At 34.8% G+C, this 24,074-nt stretch overlaps 1 protein-coding gene across 2 annotated transcripts in view; it reads right to left on the bottom strand.

The window, feature by feature from the left end:
• LOC145259968 (cytochrome b-245 light chain-like) overlaps nucleotides 1-24,074 on the bottom strand; it is a 74,529-nt gene that overhangs the window by 8,800 nt on the left and 41,655 nt on the right. For both annotated transcript variants that reach the window (XM_080117956.1, XM_080117957.1), the window contains exon 4: nucleotides 1,110-1,193. In XM_080117956.1, coding sequence (XP_079974082.1) covers nucleotides 1,110-1,193 — 84 coding nt within the window. The remainder of the gene's footprint in view (nucleotides 1-1,109; nucleotides 1,194-24,074) is intronic.

The raw sequence follows: 24,074 nt of genomic DNA, 5'->3' as shown, positions 1-24,074 counted from the left end.
CCGTGACAGGGGTTGTTTTCTTAGAGTTTCACACAGTCAGTATCTGTAACTGAGAAATGAAACTTTCAGGTCATTATAATCTTGGTCATTATAACATTGCAATTTGCAATCCTCTCTGATCCATTCGGGTGGAATAAAAAAAGGAGGCATTACTTTTGGAACGGCCCGTGTAGATATTAATAACAACAGCATAACTAATTATATAAATAAATACGGTGCTACCAAATCAGGCTGTCTGAAGACACCGGCTTCCTGACTTAAAATGCATCAAATATTGATGTTATTACCCTTTTCTTTTTCTTTTCCATTTTTTTTTTTTTTTTACAAAAGAATCACCACTTATCAAGGCCCAGATGCTACTCGAGGATAAGGGTTAAGGAGTGTACTGTAGTCAATCGTACAATATCATAATAATCGTTAGAAGTGTAAATTTGGTAAATTGGATTACTTAAGGGGAACGGCTCATCAAGAACTTGTTTACATTGGACTTGAAAACGACCATATTGTAGTCAGCTGGAAAGTAGGCAAATGGAAGAGAGTTCCACAGGTGCAGTTCAAAGGAAGAAGCTTTGTTCATGCAATCTACGTTTAGCTCTAGGCACAGATAAAGAGTTGGGGAAATTATTGATAGTGTTTTCAACTAGACGAGTGTTTCTCGTGAAAGTTTGATGAGGAGGGGCCATAAACTGGAGCTCAGACGAGCACTTGCCATGAAAATAATGATAAAACAGAGACAGGCTCGCAACGTCTCTTCTGTGAGAAAGAGGTTGCAGGAAAAAGAAAAGGGTATCCCCCACTAGACTACGAAGTCTATTTTGAACTTTGTCAAGGCAGGATAAGATGTGGTAACAATACTCCATCCTTGGACGTACCTGGTTCTTATATAGAAAACTCAATCATGTTCTGCAAAGCTAAAAACAAAACAACCAAACCAAACATTGTGGATATTAAAGATATAAAGAACTTCAAACGTAAAACCATTTTTTCCCAAAATTACTGGATTCAGCAAAGAGTAAAAGAAAACAACCAAACAACCATGTATAAATAGAGATGATAAATAATTCTAATGAATTTAGACCAAAAAATAAATGAATAAATAAAATACTTACGCAAGATAAAAGAAAAATCGAAAATAATAGATTTGTCCGAGAGGGCCCAATTTATTCAGGAAGAATGTAAATGGAAACTGGAGTCTGAAAAAAAAAAAAAATTCATTTTGAAATTGCAAATGATGAATTGTTCAACTTTTTGTAATGGTCAGTGCAAGAGTAAATAAGACGGTCGTGAACGATACCCCATTCCGACAACAACAAAGTGACTGCTGGATTGGTTAAAGGTCAGCACATTTGCAATAAGAACATAACTCAGTCGTGAGACAGCATATACGGCCTGACAACGTAAGGATGGGTCAAAATCTTATGTTTTACTTCTCTATATTGTTTGAAATTTGTCTGTCATGCTTTAATTTGAATAGCATTTTCAATAGTTTGCTATGCTTAAATTTGAAATAGCATTTTCAAAACTAAGTGCTCGGCTGAGCTCCAATCTATGGTCCCCCCCCCTTTACCAAACTTTCACAAGAAACACCCGTCTAGCAGAAAACACTATCACTAATTTCCCCTACTCTTTATCTGTGCGTAAACCTAAATGTAGATTCCATGAGCAAAGCTTTTTTCTTAGAACTGCACGACTATGGAATTGTCTTCCGTTTTCCTGCTTTCCAGCTGACTACAATATGGTTGTCTTCAAGTTTAACGTAAACAAGTTTTTTATGAGCCGTTCCACTTAAGTTAACAAATTTACCGAATTTCCATTACTAACGATTTCTATATTGTCCAATTTCTACTGTACACCCTCTCTTTAATCCTTATCCTCGAGTGGCCTCTTGGCCTTGATAACTTAGTGGTGATGCTTATGTAAAAAAATGTAAAAAAAAAAAAGTCTGTCATGCTTAAGTCGTAAAATAACTTTTATTTGCTTTGTTTCAAAATCTTCATGTCAATGATATGCCGTGTTAAGATCAAAAGTTGTCGTTAAGACATATCAGGGAGTTAAGAATAATATCCAGGCATAGGGGTTTTCGTATTATCTAATTTATTTGAATGAGCAGGTCCTTCACAGCATCCATATTTTCTGTGGTGAATCCTACTGCATAATCTGAGATGATTGAGCTGATGTTATGTCATGAAAACGCTTATAACCAAAGAAATCGCCAAAAGTTCGACCTTTTCTATGATCATTAATTTGACCTTTAACCTTGATACCTGAAATTAAATGTTGGTAGAGGTTCGATATAGCGGAGGAAGCTTCTCCTTGATTCACGTCCATGAAGGAGATGGCGTTCATTACCAATAACCGTTGGTGAACAGAACCAAAGCTATCGTCAACAGTTTGACCTTTTTTGCAAAATTAACTTTGAACTTTGAGCTTGATATTCCAAAAATTAAATCAATCAAGTATGAACACTTTTTATTATCTGAGTTTTGGTATGAGGTACAGTGTTGGGATGATTAATTGGAAGCGGGAATCAGAAAAATAAAAACTTATTGAGGTACAGGAATCAGAATAATTTGTGATTATTTTCCAATGCTAAAATGATTCTTTTATTTTATTTATTTATTTAATTTTTTTTTTTTTTTTTACTGATATTCACCCCAAACAAGGGACATTGCCACTTGGATATAAGGGGCTACTATTTCGGACCAAGTTTAGAGGAGTCGAACGAGATGTCGATTTACATTACATGTAAGGATGAACTAAAGTTGTATCTGAGTTTTGGTATAAAGTATATTGTTGGTACAATTAATTGGAATCGGGACTCAGAAAACTCATAACTCACTGAGGTATCAAAATCAGAATAATTTGTGCCTACTGTTACATAGGAGAGGATGATATATTAGAAGAAGAAGAAGAAGAAGAATATATACTTCATACTTTTTCTTTATCCAGTTCTTCTGTCTTCACTGCTGGGCTCTTTGATGAAACATGCAACGACCAACACCATAACCGACTGAGACACCGTTTTTTCTTTTTTTGTGAAACCACAGAACAACATTTTAGATTCTTAAAATATAAATTTATTTCATCTGTATCAGTGGTTTTTACAAGGAGTTTGCATTACGTGTCTACATGCTTGTTCCTTTAAGCCCCGCTTCCCAGCTTTGAAGCACGTCTGCTCACTTTCGTGACCAAACTCAAACTCTTCAATCTAATACTCTTGGCTTGTCAGTTCCAATACGTCATCATCAAAAGCACACGTCTCCTAATGTGTGACATCTGTCACGGACGCAACTGCTCAAGGTTATTTTGTTTATTTTAAACTTTGCTCATTTCTGTAAACATCTTCAGTTAAAACCCATTTTTACGTTCCAGACTAATTTATTCTCTAAACAATAAATAACTTCCAATATAAACTATTTTAACAAGACGGGCGGACGGACATAGATAGATAGATTGATAGATAGATAGATAGATAGATAACTAATTTAATTTTTAACCATGTTATAATCTTACATCTTCAGTCTGAGAGCCAGGAAGAAAGAGACAGAAATTATATCTTTTAACAATATCACTGGACAGATAGATAGATAGATCGATAATAACTAATTTAACTTTTAACCCTGTTATTATTTAACACTATTATCCGATGCTAAAAACGATTCTTTTAATTTTTTACTGATGTTTACTCTAAACATGGCCTATCACCACTTGGATGTAAGGATTTACTATATGGGACCTTGTTTAGAGGAGTTGGACAAGCTGTCGATTAACATTACATTCAAACTTCTGCATGTCAGTAAAGTCAGGGAAATAGGTAACAGGGAGGGAATTCCAAAATTTAACAGACCAAGGGCAAAAGCTATTAGACTATAAGGTTTCCCGGCATCTATGGACCTCTACAGTGAAGGGGTGTAGACAGAAAAGAGCGGTGGAGGGTTAGGGTTAGAAGCAGCACATATGCTAGGGAATAACCAATTACAAAGTAGACCCAATATAGAATTTAATACAATATGTGAACTATTAATTATAAACAATAGATAACAAATATGAGTAATAAGTAAAACATTCTCGCTAGATTCAGCCACTCTGATGAGTCGTGGACGACGAAACACGTGTCAGTGGATAATTATATTTAAAAAAATATATATGCCGCTCCCCATTAAAGAGGGTACCAGATTGGTCAATGGGAAAATTATTCCCAACAAGCATTTAGGTAAAAATGCACTTTCGTATAAATACTTGAATTCATTCAAGAATGTATCACGAACAAAAACAAATAAAAACATCTATATACATATATATATATGTATATATAGATGTTTTTATATATATATATATATATACGTTAATATATAGTAATAATTAGTAATAAATAGTGATATTTACAACTACAAATAAAATAGGTTTAAGGCTCCTAAAATTTGTACCACAAATTGTCCGTGGTGCAGTTGTTAGAGTACTTGAAAAAATCAATTGTAAAAGTAATATTCTTCTGAAGGTTGAAGGTTCAATCCTCAGTGTTGGCGACAGAAAAATACAATTACAAATTACTTAGGACCTCTATCAAGTCATGGCTGATGGAACAAGAGCATGCTACCCCCATGAAGTAAATAAAGGGTTCCGCTCGAAATTCCGTCCAAATTCCCGAGTTCAACAGAAACATTTCTGAGTTCGACAAGATACACCTGAAGAAGGTAGGAGGTTACATCGACTGAAACGTTGTGAAAATCACACTCAAGATGAGAACAGTAGTCTGATTAATCCAAATAATATAAGTTAACTTCTTGACACAATCTTTAAAAAGTGTCTTCAAACCTACTTATTTTAAACATTAGGAATATGTCATGTGAACGATTCATGCATACGCATTCATGAAACAGTTAGCAAACAGATAAAAATCCGATGACCTCCACGTACCAATTTTTTTTCAATTTTTACCCCTTAGCAGCTCTTTTTTCCGGATGACAACCCGATTAAACAACGATTCGAAAACATCGTTGAGAATAGTGGTGACTATGTAGAAAAATAAATTTCGGAGCACAAAATGTTGCTCGTTTTAATGGTACCACTTCCGTCTTCATAACGCTTCACCTTATAGAGTTAGTTTAAAAAAAAAAAAAAAAAGACAGGGGGAGCTTTACTTTTGGAATGATCTGTATGTTTAGCAAGGCCAGGTAGTGCTAGTATATTTTCTTCCACAAGAACAATTAAATACATGAAACCGGAGGGTTGATGAATTTATCTCATAAAGTGTGAAATCGATCACAGACTGCTTGTCAAACTCCTCCCATCCCCCTGCATTCACAAGTAGCGCTTCTATAAATAGAACAGATCAATTGTGTTCAAAAATATTTCCTCTATTAATAATTCAAATTCTTTTATGCAGTTCATTGGAACTTTAGAAAGAACTGTTATTGCAGTACACGTATGTCTAAACTAATACTAGTGACGGCATAATTCACGTTGACACACCGGTTCCTGTTAGATCATCAAAGTTAAGCAACGTTGAGCCTGGTCAGTACTAAAATGGGTGACCATTTAGGAATTCCAGGTGTTGTATGTGCTCTCTGCTTATCTTGGTATTGTTTCCAATTGTCTAGTATGGGTGGTGATTGTGCAAGCTTTACCTCACAATTACACGCACAGCTACCTTTACAGGAAGGGTATCCACCGTCTCTTGAGACTAAACGGAGGCAAGTTCAAATATTAGCGATAATACCCACCCCTCGACGGTTTCAAAATGTTGAACCATCCTTGAGTTATTAGATATTATAACTACATATATAGAGAGTAATTATATATATAAGATTGTTGATTTTTTTTTTTTTTTATTAGCGATTCTGTGGTATTTTTTTTCTTCTTGCTCCTCGCTCCCTGTTCGCTCTTAAGAGAGCAGTTATCTGCCCTTTGTTTACATTTTTGTCGCCCACACATTTTGGGACGTATTATTTGTAATTATTAATTAATTATTTAAATATTATGTGCATAAAAGTAACGCACCAGACTGTAATACGCATGGTCTAGGGTTCGATTCCTAGAGACACAGTCTAGCTACGCTGAAGAATCTTGAAACATCTATGTCCGTATATTACTCTTTTAAAAATAATAAAAATAATAAATATATATATATATATATATATATATATATATATATATATATATACTAGCAAGGAGATCCACCGTTGCCCAGAATTGAATGAGGATGAACGAATGTTCTACATTTCCAATACTTTTATTGACATCAAAATCTGTTAAATTGCCCATTTTTTAATCAAATCGATTGATTGCCTACTCTAATCGTGGACCTGGGAGGAAGCTTCACATGCCTCCCTGCCATGACTTAGTCTATGCTAAATTGTAGTCAACATTGCACTGTAGAGAACCTACTGTTGATTTTATATAATTATTTTCCTATATAATGACTTGAATTAAAATTTAAAATGAAGAAGTCAAGTATTATGGTTCAATTGTGCTCTAAACAGGAACATTCACTTCAAACATGCACTTGTCTTATCTAAGAACCTATTGTTGATTTTATAAGCTTCACCCTTCTGCTTGTGTGGTGATAAAACTTCTCAAATGCACTTGTGATGTTAGACTGTATAAGGGTGTTAACCATGGTCAAAATCAAATTTTTCCTGTTTTTATCAGATTTTTTCAATTATCAATTTTCGATGCTTATTGGGGACATTCCAATATCTAAGAACACTCCCAGATACATAAAGTACATTTGTGTGAAATTAAAAAAAAAATCAGCTCAGCTGTTTTGGAGTCTATAGAGAAAAAACTCACACACACAGACATAGTGTCTTATATATATATATATATATATATAGTCTTTGAAGTTTTTAACCTTTAAAACTATACAAAAAAATATTCATTCGTTAGAAAACCATCTAGCCAGTAAGTCATTTAATCACCTGCAATCACTGCATCAACTCGCTCTCGAATTTACTATAGTACCAATAATTTATTTTTCAAGGGATCATCAGTTGTTTACCATGAAACACTGTTTCGGGGATTTAAAAACAAAACAGTATATTACATCATGGCTCCCAAGCAGTGTTGATCAAACACCACCACCCTTAATCTTAGGAAGAAGATATGTTGCAAACATTTGATCCAATTTCCTATTCTTAATTGCAATTACTAACCTTTTCATACCATAAAAATGAATTTCTTACCTGTGAGATTTATCAATTTCCAAATTAAAAATGGATATATTTTTTTTTATTTACCAGTCTTGTATTTATAAGATTGAGGATTAATCCATTTAACTACTTATCACCCCCACTATGATTAGCACTTTATATATTCACATTCACATTTATTTAAAATTAGATATATAAAGGTTAAAAATATTTTTACATATATACATTTTTTTAATTTTTTTTTTATTATAATTTTATTATATGTAATTATAAATACATTTTATACATTGCTAATATAGTTTTGGATTTCCTTTATTAATATAGTCTGGTCAATCTTAATATTTATATATATATATATATATATATATATATATAGCAATAATATGTAGTAATAAATAGTGGCACATACGCAATAAAATTATACAGCCTTCAGTTCTTAAATAACTGGAAAAAATTAAATTCCAAAATATTTCCAAAAATATGCCCCCCCCCGTCGTTTTCTTTTTCCCACAATTAGATCCCACTCCCGTTTAGAGGTTAACTTGGTCGTTTTTGGTTCTAAACAAACCGTAAATCAACAGGCAGTCTATTATTTGGTTGGTTGGTTCGTTGTTTTTGTTTTACGGCATATCAACCCTTTTTCGGGTTATTTAATGCCGAATCCAAAGATTTTGAAGAAAAATTTTTAATAGAATATATTTGTTGTTTTCAAGTCGGTTTCTATTTAACCCATAGTTGGAACCCTAACAGGTACTACCACTCCGGGTCAGAGTAGACCTGGGAGCAATGGTAATTAAAGGGTGGCTCCACACTCCCCAAAGCCCACAAGCTGGGGCCTCACCACTGGATATAGTTTAAGGTCATATCCAAGACCCCCATTGAGAGACTTTTACCCTCTGCAGGGGGCAGTCGGTGTATTCTAATGCCCCACCGACAGGGCTGTCTATTATTTGGAAAGGTCTGGGAGGGTTTTAGTAACCAATTTTTTTTTTTTTTTGTTCTTTTCTTACCCCCCCCCCTCATTTTCTTCCTATGAAATCTTCGTATATCTGTATATTTACGAAAAATATAATTTTTTATCAACTTAAGACGGACCCTGGGGTAAATGTGGTTTTGTGGCGACTGGACCAAATTATGGTAGGTTTGCAATAACAGATACCACATACAAATTTAACGCCATTATAATATTCATTATAATAAAATGTTATCTTACTTCCTACGAGTAACATCAGCACAATTGCCAAGATCTATAGACAAAGTTGTTCATATTTTCCCCTCTACCTGAAAAGTCCTCCCACTCTCCCAGTAAGGATCGGGTAAATATATAACCATTACAACTATATTGACCTAACACCTTTATTAACTGGATTAAACATTCAGACAGGTACGACTACCATTGCACTTCAATATTCGAAAATAATGATTTCTACCCAATAACATTCTGCCTATTCTCAGTAGCTGCGCCTATGAAATTCTATTATCCTGGAATGTACACAAACATACAAAAAACGAACACCACAGCCCTTTTGGCTGATCAATCGCCACACACTGTTTTTACATCATTTATACTTCACTACAGTCGCTTTTCCTTTATTTTACAGGTTGATTTATACAAAAATTAACACATGCCATTACGTATTATTTGGATTAACGTTATTTACACATTTTTTTTTTTTTTTTTTTTTTTTACAAAGGCATCACCACATTATCAAGGCCCAGAGGCCACTCAAGGATAAGGGTTAAAGAGTGTACAGTAGAAATTGTTCAATATAGTAATCATTAGTAATGAAAATTTGGTAAATTTAATAACTTATATGGAACGGCTCATCAAGAACTTATTTACTTTAGACTTGAACACAACCATATTGTAGTCAGCCTCTTACATTAAAAAAAATATGTCGCAGCTTTCTTTATATCATATCTGGTTTTGGCGTCCCAAATTAATTGATGCTAAAATGAACTGATCTCTTTAAATCATTTCTACTTTATTTTCATTTATTTTACAGACTGATGTTTATAAAAATTAACCATAACATTTATTCAAAACTTACACATTACGCATTATTTGGATTAACTACTAAGATGTCGCCATAAATAAAGCAAGAATACAGCTGTATTTTAAAACTTTTATTGAAAAATCAATTCAGGTAACTTGATTATGTAGTAGAGCTGACATCTATTCAATGTAGCCACCTTCAGCCTCAATCACCACCTCAATATGAGTCCAGAACTGGGAGCATGCCTTTTCCATAAACTCCGGCGGGAGCATGACAAATATTCGACAGATGGCGGTGATCAGGCTGGCTTTGGTGTTGTGGGAGGTCATGTTGGTGATGTTCTCGATGTATAACCAAACAAAATAGTTCAGTGGGTTCAGGTCGAGGAGGGGGGGGCCAGTAAGAGAAGGGTACAAAATTGTAGCACCCCTTCTGAAGCCAAGCCTAGGTTTCTTTGGACTTGTGGGCTGGTGCAGAGTCCTGCTGCCACATACAAGGTCTGTCAGCAGCCACTTAATTGCACCTGGGGATCACCACACTCTTCAGCACATCCAGATATACTTTGGTGTTGACTTTCAAGCCGAAGATGTGAAGTGGCATGATATAGCCCTCACTTGAAACCACACAAAAGGCCATAACCGCGACTGGAAACTTTTTTTTTTCATCACTCTGGGCACATCCCTGTTATTCGTGGCAATCATTTTGAAGGTGCTGGCAATGGTCCTATTGTCATAACTTGGATTGGTAGAGAGCATGAGTTGTACAGCGGCACATCTCCGATCTCGCTCATTGAACATTGTGTCACTTTCAGACATGATAGAAGACTCCTATCGTTCTTGGCATTTGTACACAACTGGCCAACTAGTAGATGGTCTGCAACAAAAAAGAAAATCGGTTTTCACCAAACGGAAATGGAATCATGTCATCTTTTCTAGGGCGACAATTTTAGCGTTCCACTCTGTATGAGTTCTCCATTTTAGGTCAGAAGTAAAAGTCAGACCCAAAAGCTTGTCAAAGCAAGGAACTGTTCTTTCATTAATGACACAAGGAAATTTTGCTGAATTCTTCAGGATTTTATTGGAGAGAATGAATTTAGGAGAGAGAGAGAGAGAGAGAGAGAGAGAGAGAGAGAGAGAGAGAGACAAGATGACTAATTATTTACTTTTCTAGCTTGAGAAATGAGTAAGAATAGACAGACACAAGACATTCAGTTTACAGTGTTTCTATATTCTTAGACCATCTCGTCTATATCGCTTCCCAAGAGAGACCTACTAAAACCCTTTTTTTTCTCTCACTCGAAAACGTAACGTTATCTCATATCATGATCATTTGACTACATTTTTTGTCTCGGGAGATCGATCTTTGCCCTTCACTTCAAATCATGTCGTCTATCTCTGATTATATTTCCATTTGTAGCTTAATCATCCTGACACGTACCAATGTGACTCTTATCAAAATTTGCACTCGCAAGCTTAATCGCTACTTATGTAGGACCACTCATATGTAACCATCTCTCAAAGGAAGTTGGTGCCCCCTTTTTCCTTGCATATGTGGTATTTTGATAATCTCCAGGTGATAACAACTAAGAATAATATAAAATTTGTTTAACACTTCTAACCGGTCATGGCTGATGGGACGAGAACAATGTACTCCCTGGATTAAAAAAAGGGTTCAGCTTGAAACTCTGTACAGGATCCAAAGTTTGACCTCAAGATTTCCAAGTTTGAAAAGATGCAACTGAAGGAGGTCGGAAATTACCTCAGCCGAAATGTTGAAGGTGAGGATTGATTATTCATATTATTTAAACTGTTCTCATATTGAGTGGCATTTTCATAACGTTTCGACCAACGTAACCTCCGACCTTCTTGTCGGAGGTATCTTGTCAAACTCGGAAATCTGCACGGAATTTCTAACGGAGCTCTTTATTTAATCCACAGGGGTAGAATGCTCTCGTTCTGGCAGCCATGACCAGGTAGAAGTCCTTGTATATTGAGTGTCGCCCAAACAGAGGATTGAACTTCAATGCCCAGAAGAGTGTAGCTTACAACTGAATTTTACTAAATACTTTATCCACTACGCCACGGTTCTATGCTACCCCCGTTGATTAAATAAATGGTTCTGTTCAAAATTCTGTGCGGATTCCAGAGTTTAACAAGATACACCTGAATGCAGTCTTGGGTTACATCATCTTAAAATGTTGTATAAATAAGACTCAGGGTGAGAACAGTGGTTCAAAGAATCCAAATAATACGAATAATTAATCTTCATCTAAAAAAGTAAAAACCAAGATGAGAATAATAATCCAAAAATAATCCAAGCAATTCAAATCTTTTATGTTGGAATCATTAGAGCAAAACCAAAAATGTCATACCGGAATAAACATGACCTAATTCATTTCTTTTTTTTTTTTTTTTTCCAAGACACGAATTTATTTATTTTTTTTTTATTTTATTTTATTTATTTACTAGCATTTCAGCCCGGCGTTGCCCGGGTGTTTGGAGGTGTATGTTGAGAAAAAAAAAAGAAAAAGAAAAAGCGGTCAATTTTTTTTAAACTTTGACCCCTATTATGTCCCCTTAACATTTATTGTTTTGGACTCAAATCAAGTTATTAAGTTATATCCATGTCCAAGGAACCTATATCTAAAATTTCAAGTGTTTAGACCCACAATTGGCAGAGGAGTTTGGTAGAATTCTCAAAGGTCAAATCGTTGAACTTTGACCCCTTGCTCGGGTGTTTGGAGGTGTATGCTGTGCAAAAAAAGCAAAAAACAAAAAAAATGGTTAATTTTTTAAAACTTTGACCCCTATTATGACCCCTTAAAATTTATTGTTTCGGGCTCAAATCACTTTATTAAGTTAGATCCATGTTCAAGGAACCTATATCTAAAATTTCAAGTGTCTAGACCCAAAATTGTCGGAGGAGTTTGGTAGAGTTCTTAAAGGTCAAATCGTTGAAATTTGACCCTTTAACAGCTACATTTCTGGCTGACACCCGTCACATCGATTTTCCAAAATCTCAGTACCCGGTATTTCAAATTTCGAGTCTATAGACTAAAAATTGACAGAGTTATTGCGTAGGGAAATGTACACAGACAGACAGACACACATACAGACAGACAGACACGTTCACTTTTATAGATATATAGATTTATTTATTTTGGAAGGGGGTATTTCCAGTTAATATTAATCTTTCAACTTAATGCTCTTTGTGCACTCTTAAAAAACTATTAGTATTTGAATTAAGTATATTATTTCAAACCACATCAAGATTTGATATTAATATTTTAAAAAAAAAAAATTGATATTAATAATATATATGTTTTATAGGCACAATAGATAATAATTAAATAGATAAGCCGGGTTTTCATCCTAAAAACAAAATCTAAAAAACCAGATTGTGTCTTGTGACGTAGAGGTGGAATTTACCCGTGACATAAACGGTTAATGGGAAAAAAGAAAAAAGACAAAAGAGTGCCTTTGTGTTTGCGTTTTTTTTTTTTTCTATCTACAATTCAGCAACCCATATATAACAAAGTTGTATTTTCTTTTTAAATAAATAGAAAGAAGGGTTTTAAATATGAATATCAATACACACACACACAAAAAAAAAATTCTATGGAGCATAGATATCTCTTAAATCATGTCAGTCTGATTTTAACAGTTGGACCTAAATAGCATTTAAACTGACTCACTTCAAACTTGCGAGTTTTCATTTGTTATTGTTGCACCGTGACCATATTCAGTGTAGCTAGTATATATATTTAAATTTTTTTTTATCCGTTTGTTCAAGCCAGGGATGAGCATCCTACAAGATGCCAAACATTCACTCGCTAACTCAAATATTCCAACCAAGAGATCTTTTTAAGATTCTGACCGTCCCTTGAGTGCAACTGTTTAAATCTCTCTTGTACTTGGTTCACCGGATATGCTTGCAAGATAGTTTTTGAAATTCTTTTTCATGAGTCCAGTGGCCCCCTCAAATAACTGGAATGATAGAGATCTTCCTAAGATTCCAGTTTCTTTTCATGCCATACATAAGATGTTGGTTTTTCGTTATCTTTTCATTCTCAACTCTGTTTAACCCAGCATCATTGGGGACACTAACTTCTACTAAGGTTGCTTCTTTCTCCTTCTTATCCTATATCACTATGTCAGGTTTAATAGTTCCATTTTCTAGGTACGTAGCTGTATGAAGTCTCAAAATTGTCTTTGGAGGAATTATCTTTGAGATAACACAAAGGTGCACATATTGAAGAACGTCTTCAAAATTGCCTGATCTATTTCAGGCTTCCTTTGCTTCTGCTCCTTTGATACGTTGGTCTAGTGGTCTTCACCAATTCACTATTTTGATATCACTATTGTAATACAGCTTCCTACTCCAGTAGCTTCTTTCCAAGAACTGACAGCTTGTTTTTGCTGGGAAAGATTTATAAGATATTGGTTGGTTGTTTTTGTTTTATGGCATCTCAACCCTTTTCGGGTTATTTAATGCTGAATCCAGTGATTTTGAAGAAAAACTTCTTTAATAGAATATATTTGTTTTTTCCAAGTCGGTTTCTAGCTCTAGGAATTGGATAGTCATCGTGGACGGTGCGTGACTTATTTCCAACTGTTCTTTCTGGTATATGTTCCCATGACTTGCTACTGCATTCAATATTCAACTTTTTACAGATCGTTAAATGGAGATATTTACGCACGCCATTGTCTTCTCTTCTCGGGCAGTCCGTCGATTTTGACAATGACGCGGAGGTCGATTAGTGTCCATGTCAAAGGTGCGATGTGAGTCCGATCAGAGCTCAAACCTGCCAGTACGCCCTCACTCCATCGTCAAAGGATTTTCACCTCTCTCCCAGCCTATGCAAAGTAGGAATAAGCAGCTTGTCCAGAACTGCTAGCACCCTCTCCACTGAAAGCAAAAGTACAGAGGCAAGGATGGGCCAGGACAGTCTGCACACATGCAATTAGCCGCATCCAATGGCTGAGGCAGACCTGAGTCGAGTTGTACATCACCCTTGTCGACCGCCTTGGCACTGCGGTGCTGGTTCATCTGCTGTGCAAGCCATTGGGATTCCTTCCTCATCCGCCAAGAGAGTCATTGACCAGGCTTAGATTCTTGTGACCTTAAACAGGGAGACTAGAGGGTACTACACCTTGCCCAAGGGTGACTCAGCACTGCAACGACTAAGGGGTAGTGACATTCTCCCCAAAACCCTGGAGCTCCCGCACCAGGGCCTCGTTGCCGGATGTAGTTTTGCGTCATACCCTGGACTCCATTGTATTACATGGTATAGTAGCCATTCTTCAGCAAAACCTTACAGTTGGATGTCAGGTGGTTCACACTTTCTACTTCCGTGTGGCAGAACCTGCGCTTGTGTGTGTGTGTGTGTGTTTACTGGAAAAAATGTACTTTTTAAAATTATATTTCACCCTTTATTTATACGAATCCTTTAATTTATGAAGCTCAATGTATGTTAAATGTAACTACAGAGCATATGAAAGTAGACGACAAAACGGCTATATTCCAAATTCCAACATGTTATTCATCTTACCATTTATTTCTTTCAACATGTCAAAATGTCCACTTTTTTAACAGCACCTGTTTCATAACGCAGAAACAATCATAATTATTGTGTCAATTTTGAATATTTTCTGCGCAGACTCATTAGAAAATAGGAACTTTTTAAAATTAACAAAAAAACAAATTCGGCCTGATCACATAAATTAAAAAAATCTAAAGAAAATTTTATCATATGTTAGGATATTAGATCTACACTTTAATAGAAAAGTATATATATATATATATATATATATATATATATATATATACACACACACACACACACACACACACACACACAGAGAAAAGGAAGAGAGAGGAGGATTGAGAAAGAGAGAGGAGTGTTTTAAAAGAAAGATCCATACCCGGACAACGTCGAGTAACCATACTATTCTATCATATAAAGTAACCTCAGTTTACCTCATACATGACTATTATATAACTTCTTTAAAACAGATGCATATTTTCCAAAAACACGCAGCAAGAATTGGCATAAATCATGAACATACTAGCATTCTATTTATTTCACGTCTTATTTTCCGTATTAATATAATCTCTACAATTATATAAATGCAACTTTGTGTCTGTGTGTGTGTGTGAATTTGTTCCTTATAGACTCCGAAACGGCCGAGCAGATTTTCTTTAAAATTTACAGAACTTTGATGTATAAGCCTGGGAGTGATCTTAGTTAAGTTTTGTCTCAGAATCCCCCCAATAATTACAGATAATCGAAGCAGTTATTTTATCTATCATCGGTAAAGCCATTTTTTCCATGTCGTCGCTTAGCAACAATGATAGAACAACGAGTCGTGAAAATTCTACTGTGGGTAAGTTGATGGTATGTTTTGCTCTTTTTTATTATTTTTTTTTTTTTTGCATGACGTGGTCTGTAGGTTCAAACTCAGCACGTAAATTTCTTTCTTTTTTTTTTTTCATTAACTGTAAAGAATTTTATAAAGCTTAAAAATTTACGTGTTTTTTTTTTTTTTGCATGACGTGGTCTGTAGGTTCAAACCCACACGCAAATTTCTTAATGTTTTGTTTTCTTTAACTGGAAAGAAGTTTATATAAATACAAACAGTAGGTTCTGTAGAGTGTAATGCAGAACAACATATTTTGGACAAAGTTACTGCATGGAGCCGTGTGAAGCTTCCTCCAGGGCGATTTCACGGATTTCTATAACAGTAAAAATATGAGAGTGTGAAATATTTGTTGTTTATCATTCAATCCCGGGCAACGTCAGGTCTCCCTGCTAGTGTTTCTATATTGTTTTAATCAACACTAAAACTCGGCTTATAAACTCTGATTTCGGCTAGAGACCCCCCAAAATCAAGAACGATTAGACCATTCCTGTAATGATCCTGTCCCTGTTGACTTTGTGGTGGGGATTAAGTTCTGTGCAGTTCTATGAGGTCCACTCTCCCAGGCTTTGCCTTCTCTCTTTGAGAAAGGGTTAGTTTATTTCTAATCACCTGAAGCACCCTCACCAGGGAATGCCGATGCTCGGGCACTTTTTGCAGGTCAGAGTGCTCCTCCTCTGGGGTGCTGACTTCTCAATTCAGCTTTTGGACCCTGGTGTCTAAGTTCTTGCAGTGGGAGAGAACTAAATACCCAACATGTCTATAATAATTTTTTTATTCATTATTTCAAAGCAATTAATATTTATTGTCTAAAATGATGTTAACAATATTTCTATAAAAAGCGGTCAATGTTCTAGTATTACTATCTTTCCATTCCGAATTCTGTATAGGTTCCTGGGTTCGAAAAAATGCAACAAAAAAAGGCCGGAGAGTACATAGGCCAAAACTTTGCAAAAATAAGAACTAAAAATGAGGATCGTAGTTCAAATGATCCAAAGAAGTTTCTGCTTCCCAGCTTACTATAACATAATCATTTTCAAGTCTAATGTAAACAAGTTCTTGTTGAGCCGTCCTCTTAATCAAACCCTATCCAAGTTCTACCATTACTGATCATCACCATCTACCTAACACTTATTAATCCTTATCCTGGAGTGGCTTCTCAGCCTTGATAAATGATGAAACCATAGTGGTCAAAATAAAATATACTTGATAACATCCATAAAAATTCCTCTCTGCGATTAGTTGATTGATAAGGCAAGAAACTAAATTATTTGAACTAGAAACCCCTTTCTCTCCTCACTCCCCCTTTTGTCACCTCTTCTTTTCTTCACTCCTTTCTGCTTTCTATTCTCCCTCCCCTACCTAGTTCATACTGCTTAAACCCTTTTCACCATTTTCTTCTCTTCTATCTAAAAAAAGATCTTCTATAATATAAATTTCACCTGTCTGTTTAAATGTATGTATATATGTATGTATGTCTGCCTAAAACTTTCGACAGGGGTGATGGATTTTCACGAGATCGGTATTGTTTTGAAGCTCGACCCTTCAGACGACAAATATCGAAAAATTGGCTAAAAACATTAATTCCTTCACCTTCAACTGGGCACTTTTCTACAAGGAGGGGTCGGGGTTTGTTTTTCTTTCTTTTTTTTTTTTTGCCGAAATTTTCGAAAGTCCTCTCTTTTCGATTGACTAACCTTAATTTAAACCTTCGCCACTTCTGGTTTGGCAATGGACGCAATGGCAAAGACGTCACTTTTTCTTTTTTTTTTTTTTTTTTGCTCAACACACACACGTACCTCCAAACACCCGGGCAATGCCGGACACCCAGGCTAGTAATTATATATATCAAAGAATGTATTTTAAGTAAAAACACTTATGTAATTATGTGTTATCGAAAGTCATCCCCCTTTTTCGATTGACTAGCCTTAATTGAAATCTTCACCACTTCCGGTTTGGTGATGGATACAATGGCAAACATTTCAGTTGACCTATATTATTTTGCCCTATATATTTTTTTCGCGCCTTTAACATTTCCTGTCTGGGTCATTTTGACTTTTGTTTCCCTTTATTTTATATTTAACTTCATCATCATTTTTTTTTTTTTTTCTTCCCTGATCTTTCTTATCTATATTCTTATATATATATATGTTACGGAAGTAGAGTGAAAAGCATATCTTATTTTTCTTTTATTAATATTATTGGAATCTTTCCTTTATTCCTTGTACACATTTTTGTGAATTATTCCATGGATTTCTGCCTTTGGATTATTATGGACCATCTTCTTCCAAATATGGGATTTACTGGGATTTTACTTGTACAAATGGAAATTCTTTTAACTTTCTTGAAGTTTTACATTTGGATTTTACCGTCACTGGATTTTTTATTTTCCACCAGACTATCCATTCATGTGTAATCACCTTTTTCTTTACCATATTCCCTCTGCTTCACTTTTTTTGTTTCAAGTAAGATCTTTGACTTACTTGTTGTTTCATCAAATACTTCTGCATGCAAAATCCGATCCCGCATTTTGCTAATTCCTACTTTCTGATGAGAAGGAAAGTATTTCTTCAAAACTCCGCGGATTAAGGACTATCCATTTATCTAGTGTTTCCTTTTCAGATTAAATATGTTTTTAACTCATTTCAAAGTGTTTTTCAACATATTTTATTAACTGTTTGCTCATATACATATATATATATATATATATATATATATATATTAGTGTTGGGACGATTAATCGGAATTGGGAATCGGAAAAATCAACAAATTTGGAGATATCGGAATCGATATCGGAAAAATTGGCGCCTGTTTTCCGATTCCAAAACAATTCTTGTGTCATTTTTTATTTGACTTTGTTTAAAGTAAAATCTTCCATTGCTAGTAATAATGATAAGATAATAAATATTCATTGATTTTTAAATACCAGTAAAGCTGAAATCTATAGATCATTCCCTAGTGTATTATTATGTTTAGGAAAATATCTGCACATTTAACATGTGTTTTTTATAGAAATGGGGGAAAATAACAAATCTGTTGTTAAATATTTACAGATTTATAAAGAATCAGAATCGGGAATTAAGTATGGAATCGGTAATTGTATCGGAATCAGCAAAAATATTGGAATCGTCCCATCACTAATATATATATATATATAATTCTTTCCATAGCCAGACAACATTGCAGCTCACAAGAACCATGAAAGCCAACAAACCGGAAGTCAAAGACTCGAGTTCTGCCCTCATTTGGGCTCATCAGTTAGACACATTCGAAACCTGAGCCTCTTGCATGCGAGGCAAGCACTCTACCAACTGAGCAAACGCACCGCACACAAGAAAGTCTTATTAACTAATACAGATCAAGCAAACTGCAACAAAATCCAAAATGAATGGACCTACTTTCGTCTCCAACAAGGGATGTGATCGTCGCGACCAGCTGATGTCTCACAAGTAGAAATTTTATACTCGCTAAGGATGTCGTCCAGATAAGCTTACCTAACGAGCAATAAGCAATAGAATCTTCAGAATGTGAGAGAATATATAATTATTTCTACACCCAGACAACATCGCAGCTCACAAGAGCCAAGAGCCATATATATATATATATATATAGATAGATAGATAGATAGATAGATAGATAAAAGTGAAAGTGTCTGTCTATTTGTCTCTCTGTCTGTCTGTCTATGTACATTTCCCTACACAATAACTCTGTCAATTTTCAGTCTACAGACTCGAAAATACAGGGTACTGAGATTTGGAAATTTGGCTCTTAAGGGGTCAAAGTTCAACGATTTTACTTTCGAGAACTCTACCAAACTCTTCCATCAATTTTGGGTCTAAACAATTGAATTTTTAGATATAGGTTCCTTGGATATGGATCTAACTTAATAACTTGATTTTAGCCCTAAACAATAAATGTTAAGGGGTCATAATAGGAGTCAAAGTTTAAAAAATTGACCTCTGCGGTCTCTACCAAATTACTCAGTGAATTTCTAGTCTAAACATTTGAAATTTTACATAAAGGGTATTCAGAGATAGGGTAAGCTTTTTAATTGGTTTGGGTCGAAAATTTGAGCTACCAATATATAAATTTATGTATGAATGTTTGCATGTCTGCCTAAAACTTTCGACAGAGGCGACGGATTTTCACAAGATCAGTATCGTTTTGAAGCTCGACCCTTCAGACGACAAATACCGAAAAATTGGGCAAAAAACATTAATTTCTTCACCCTCAACTGGGCACTTTTCTACAGGGAGGGGTCGCTTTTTTCGCTGATATTTTCTAAAGTCATCTCCTCCTTTTGATTGTCTAGCCTTAATTTAACCTATGTCACTTCCGGTTTAGTGGTGGTGGTAACAGCAAAGACGTCACTTTTTTTCACGTTCTTCTCCTTCTTTGCAGTACGGGTTCGAGCCTGCCTTCTAACTACCACTTTTTTTTTTTTTTTTTTTTTGCTCAATGCACACCTCCAAACACCCGGGCAACGCCGGGCACCCATGCTAGTATATATATATATATATATATATATATATATATATATATATATATAGATAGATAGATAGATATATATAGTAATTTATAAAATATATATGGCGATTAAGTTACACTGAATATTCTGCGTTTCATCCAACTATAGGATTCGTCAGGCTTATGCGCGAATTCTGTCGTTGCTTCTTGTTTTTATACATGTTGAGGATTACTAGTCGGCCAATCAGCTTTCTAGTATCCACCGCGCCCCTTCCTACCAGCCAATGGGCATGCATTTTATCAAACAAAGGATCTGTTTTAGAGCTAGGTTAGTGGTTTTAGGTGGCCGTTCTGCTTCTTTTTTTTTTTTTTTTTTTTTTTATATACATATAAATATACCTATGTGTACACAATAATGCACATATATATACATATATATATATATATATGTATATATAGCCAGTAGAGTTTAGTTTCCTAGAAGTACATCCAATGAAACAACTCTCATTACGTCTTCAGGCCAAGAACTACCTTCAAAAGTCTTTTGAAGGTAGTTCTTGGCCTGAAGACGTAATCCCCCAACGTGGGTGATTACAGAAACATGTATGCACACATGTAGCCATTAATGTTTGTATAAATAAAATTAATATATATATATATATATGGGGGAGTTAAAGGAAGAGAATAAAATCAATTCTTTAATCGGGATAATACAAAGCTCAACAAATTGTTCTAGAGCTTATGTAGAAGCCAATAAGAAAAAAAAAGATGACCATATAAAAACTATATAGTAATATATAAAGAAGTAATTATTTATTTAATAAGGGTATACATCAATAGTATAAAGTATACAACGTTCCCACTTACCCTACACCCCTAATTGATGTATACCCTAATTAAATAAATGAATAAATCTATATATATTACTATATAGCTTTTATACCTTAATTTTTTCTCTTTACTGACGTTATATATGTGTGTGTGTGTTCGTTCCCTATGAACTCAAAAACGGCTGGGCCAATGATTGTGAAATTTCACACTAAGGTATTTTATGTGCCTGGCAGTGTTCTTAGGTTTTGTATCGAAATGTCTTGAATAATAATCGATAATCAAAATATTCCGATGAAAAAAAGGAACAGGCGATTTCGAGCAAAGTTAACACCTTACACAGCCTAACATCACAAGTGCATTTGAGAAGTTTTATTACCATACAAGCCAAAAGGCTCGACATAAAATCAACAGTAGGTTCTTTGATATGACAAGGGCGTGTTTGAAATGAATGTTTCTGTTTAAAAGGACAATTGCACCATGATACTTGACTTTTTCATTTTAAACTTAAATTCAAGACATTATCACTGCACAAGCAGTAAGGTCAGGCATATAAAATCAACAGTAGGCTCTTTGATATGACATGGGCGCATTCGAAATGAATGTTTCTGTTTAGAGCACAATTAAAGCATGATACTTGACTTTTGCATTTTAAACTTTAATTCAAGCTGTTATATATAAAAAAATAATTTTATAAAATCAACAATAAGTTCTCTACAGTGCAATTCAGACTACAATGTACTGTGGCCTAATTCCCTGCAGGGATGGATGCGAAGCTTCCTCTAGGTGCACCACGATGGGTCCCCAATTCAAGCATGCAATCAATCGATTTGATTTAAAAAATGGACGATTTCACTAATTTCAATGACAATAAAAATATGGGAGTGTAAGACAATTGTTGATCATCATTCAATCCCGGGCAACGTCGAGTTTCCCTTCTAGTATATATATATATATATATATAAATCAATAGGGAGACCCGACGTTGTCCGGGATTGAATAAAGATCAACAAATTTTCCATCCTATCATACTTTTATTGTCATCGAAATCAGTGAAATTGACTACTTTTTAAATCAAATCGATTGATGCTATAGTTAGGTCCCCCCCCCACACACGCAATTTACCGGGAGGAAGCTTCACATGCCTCCCCATGATATATTGTAGCCTACATTGCATTGTAGAGAATATACTGTTTATTTTATAAAATTATCTGTAAATAATAGCCTCAGTTAAAGTTTAAAATGCAAAGGCAAATAGCATGGTTCAACCACATTCTTTTCGCATGCGTCCTTGTCTTATCAAAGAACTGTTCATTTTACGAAATTATTTTTTATACAGTATCACCCGAATATAAGAGATTTGTTCTGATTACTCTGTACATTAACACAGGCTCTAATTTGGGACTAGAGAAGTCCTCTCTTATATTAGGGTTTCTCATATTCCGGGCTCTTATATCCGGGTTACACTGTATAATGACTAGGGTTATGACAAGAGCATATTCTTTTCATTTTTTTTTTTTTTTACTCTTTCAACACAGACAACCGAGAACCACATCACTCTATATAAAAGCATATAAGATATCAACGGATACACATTCGAGAGTCAAAACAATGAAAAGAATATGCTGTTGTCCTAGCCCTAATAACGACAAAGTTAAACGTACAAAAGTCCATTATATTACTAGGTTTCTGAGTTTGAAAAAATGCACCTAAAGAAGGCCGGGGAGTGCATAGGCCGAAACTTTGCAAAACTAAAATCTAAAATTAAAATAGTAAGAAATTTCTTCTATTATGTTGAAATTATTAGTGCGAAACCAAAAAGGTTGCATCCGGAATAAACATGACCAAATTCATTTCCTTTTCTTTCAAAGACCAAAATTTGAGGGGGTGGGGGTATTTCCAGTTGATTAATATTAATCTTTCATCTTAATGCTCTTTAAAAAAATAAAAATTATTTCAAGTAAGTATTTTAAGCCACATAGGATTTAATATTAATATTGAAAAGAATTTGGATTGTTATATTAATGATATCATAATATGTTTTATAGACGTCATAAATAATAATTAAATGATTAAAACCGGTTTTTCCTAAAAACAAAATTAAAGAAAACAGATAATGCCTTATGATGCTAAAGTAGGTTTTAGCCATGATGGAATTGTAAAAAAGACTAAAGAGTTCTTCTGCGTTGGTTCTATAAAAAGCGAGTAATATATATTACTAGCAAGACCTGTAAACCGGCGTTGCTCGGTGGAAGTCTCATCCCCCCCCCCTCGCAAAAAAGTAAACTACGGTTGTTGAGAACATGCAGATACTGTTTGAACCTGAAAAAAGCAAATAAGGGAATGTGTAAATCCGTATGCAATAATAAAATTAGAAATAATCGTCCATTAGAATAAGAATAGAAAGTATAAACAGATTTCTTAGAATGGAGGGATTCTCACTGTATATGCACCATTTTGATTGATAGAAACTCTCCATGTTAAGAACGGCTTTCAAAATAGACACCACCAACAACCTCATCATAACAACCTCGTTAAAAATGTATATCGGAGCAGAGCAACCCCTTTTTAGGGGTGGTAGATAAATAAATCACCCAAATTTAATTGTGAAAATCGTAGGCAGCATATCCAACCACAATTGTTATTGTTGGTGACAGTGTCAATAGGAGAGAAGTTGATTTTTGTATCGGTGCGCGAATACAAATCTGGCAGGAATTGAATTACAGTGTAGAATAGATGTGTTTATATCTCTAGAAGCACTTGTCTGCACAAAATTTGAATGAGATTTTCATAATCAGTATAGACAAAAACCTATAAAAGTGGTCATTGTAATAAAAAATGTAGAGGTGGGCGTAATGTAAAAATTTACACACCCCCCCCAAAAAAATGTTAACGTATGCACATGTAAAAGAAATCTAATCATCTACCGTACTAGTAAATGGCAAAAGTCATAATTGTAATGGAAAATGCGGAGATGGACGCAATGTGTTAATTACCCCTCCCCTCAAAAAATGTTAACGTGTGCACATGTAAAGAAATGTAACCGTCAACGTTACTAGCAAATGGCAAAAGCAGAAAACAAAAATAAGCAAAGGGGAACACGTTTTTGCTGATTTTGCATCTTTGCCATCTCGCTATCTTTAGTTTATTCAGATTAAATTCAAGCTTCACAATATCTTTTTTATCATTAAACTGCTAGGTGGGAGCACAGA

Source organism: Euprymna scolopes, chromosome 35, assembly GCF_053919585.1.
Source record: "Euprymna scolopes isolate OS-2025 chromosome 35, ASM5391958v1, whole genome shotgun sequence".
NCBI classification, from domain to species: domain Eukaryota; kingdom Metazoa; phylum Mollusca; class Cephalopoda; order Sepiida; family Sepiolidae; genus Euprymna; species Euprymna scolopes.
The sequence above is the reverse complement of the archived record's forward strand: the minus strand, read 5'-3'. Positions and strand labels throughout refer to the sequence as shown.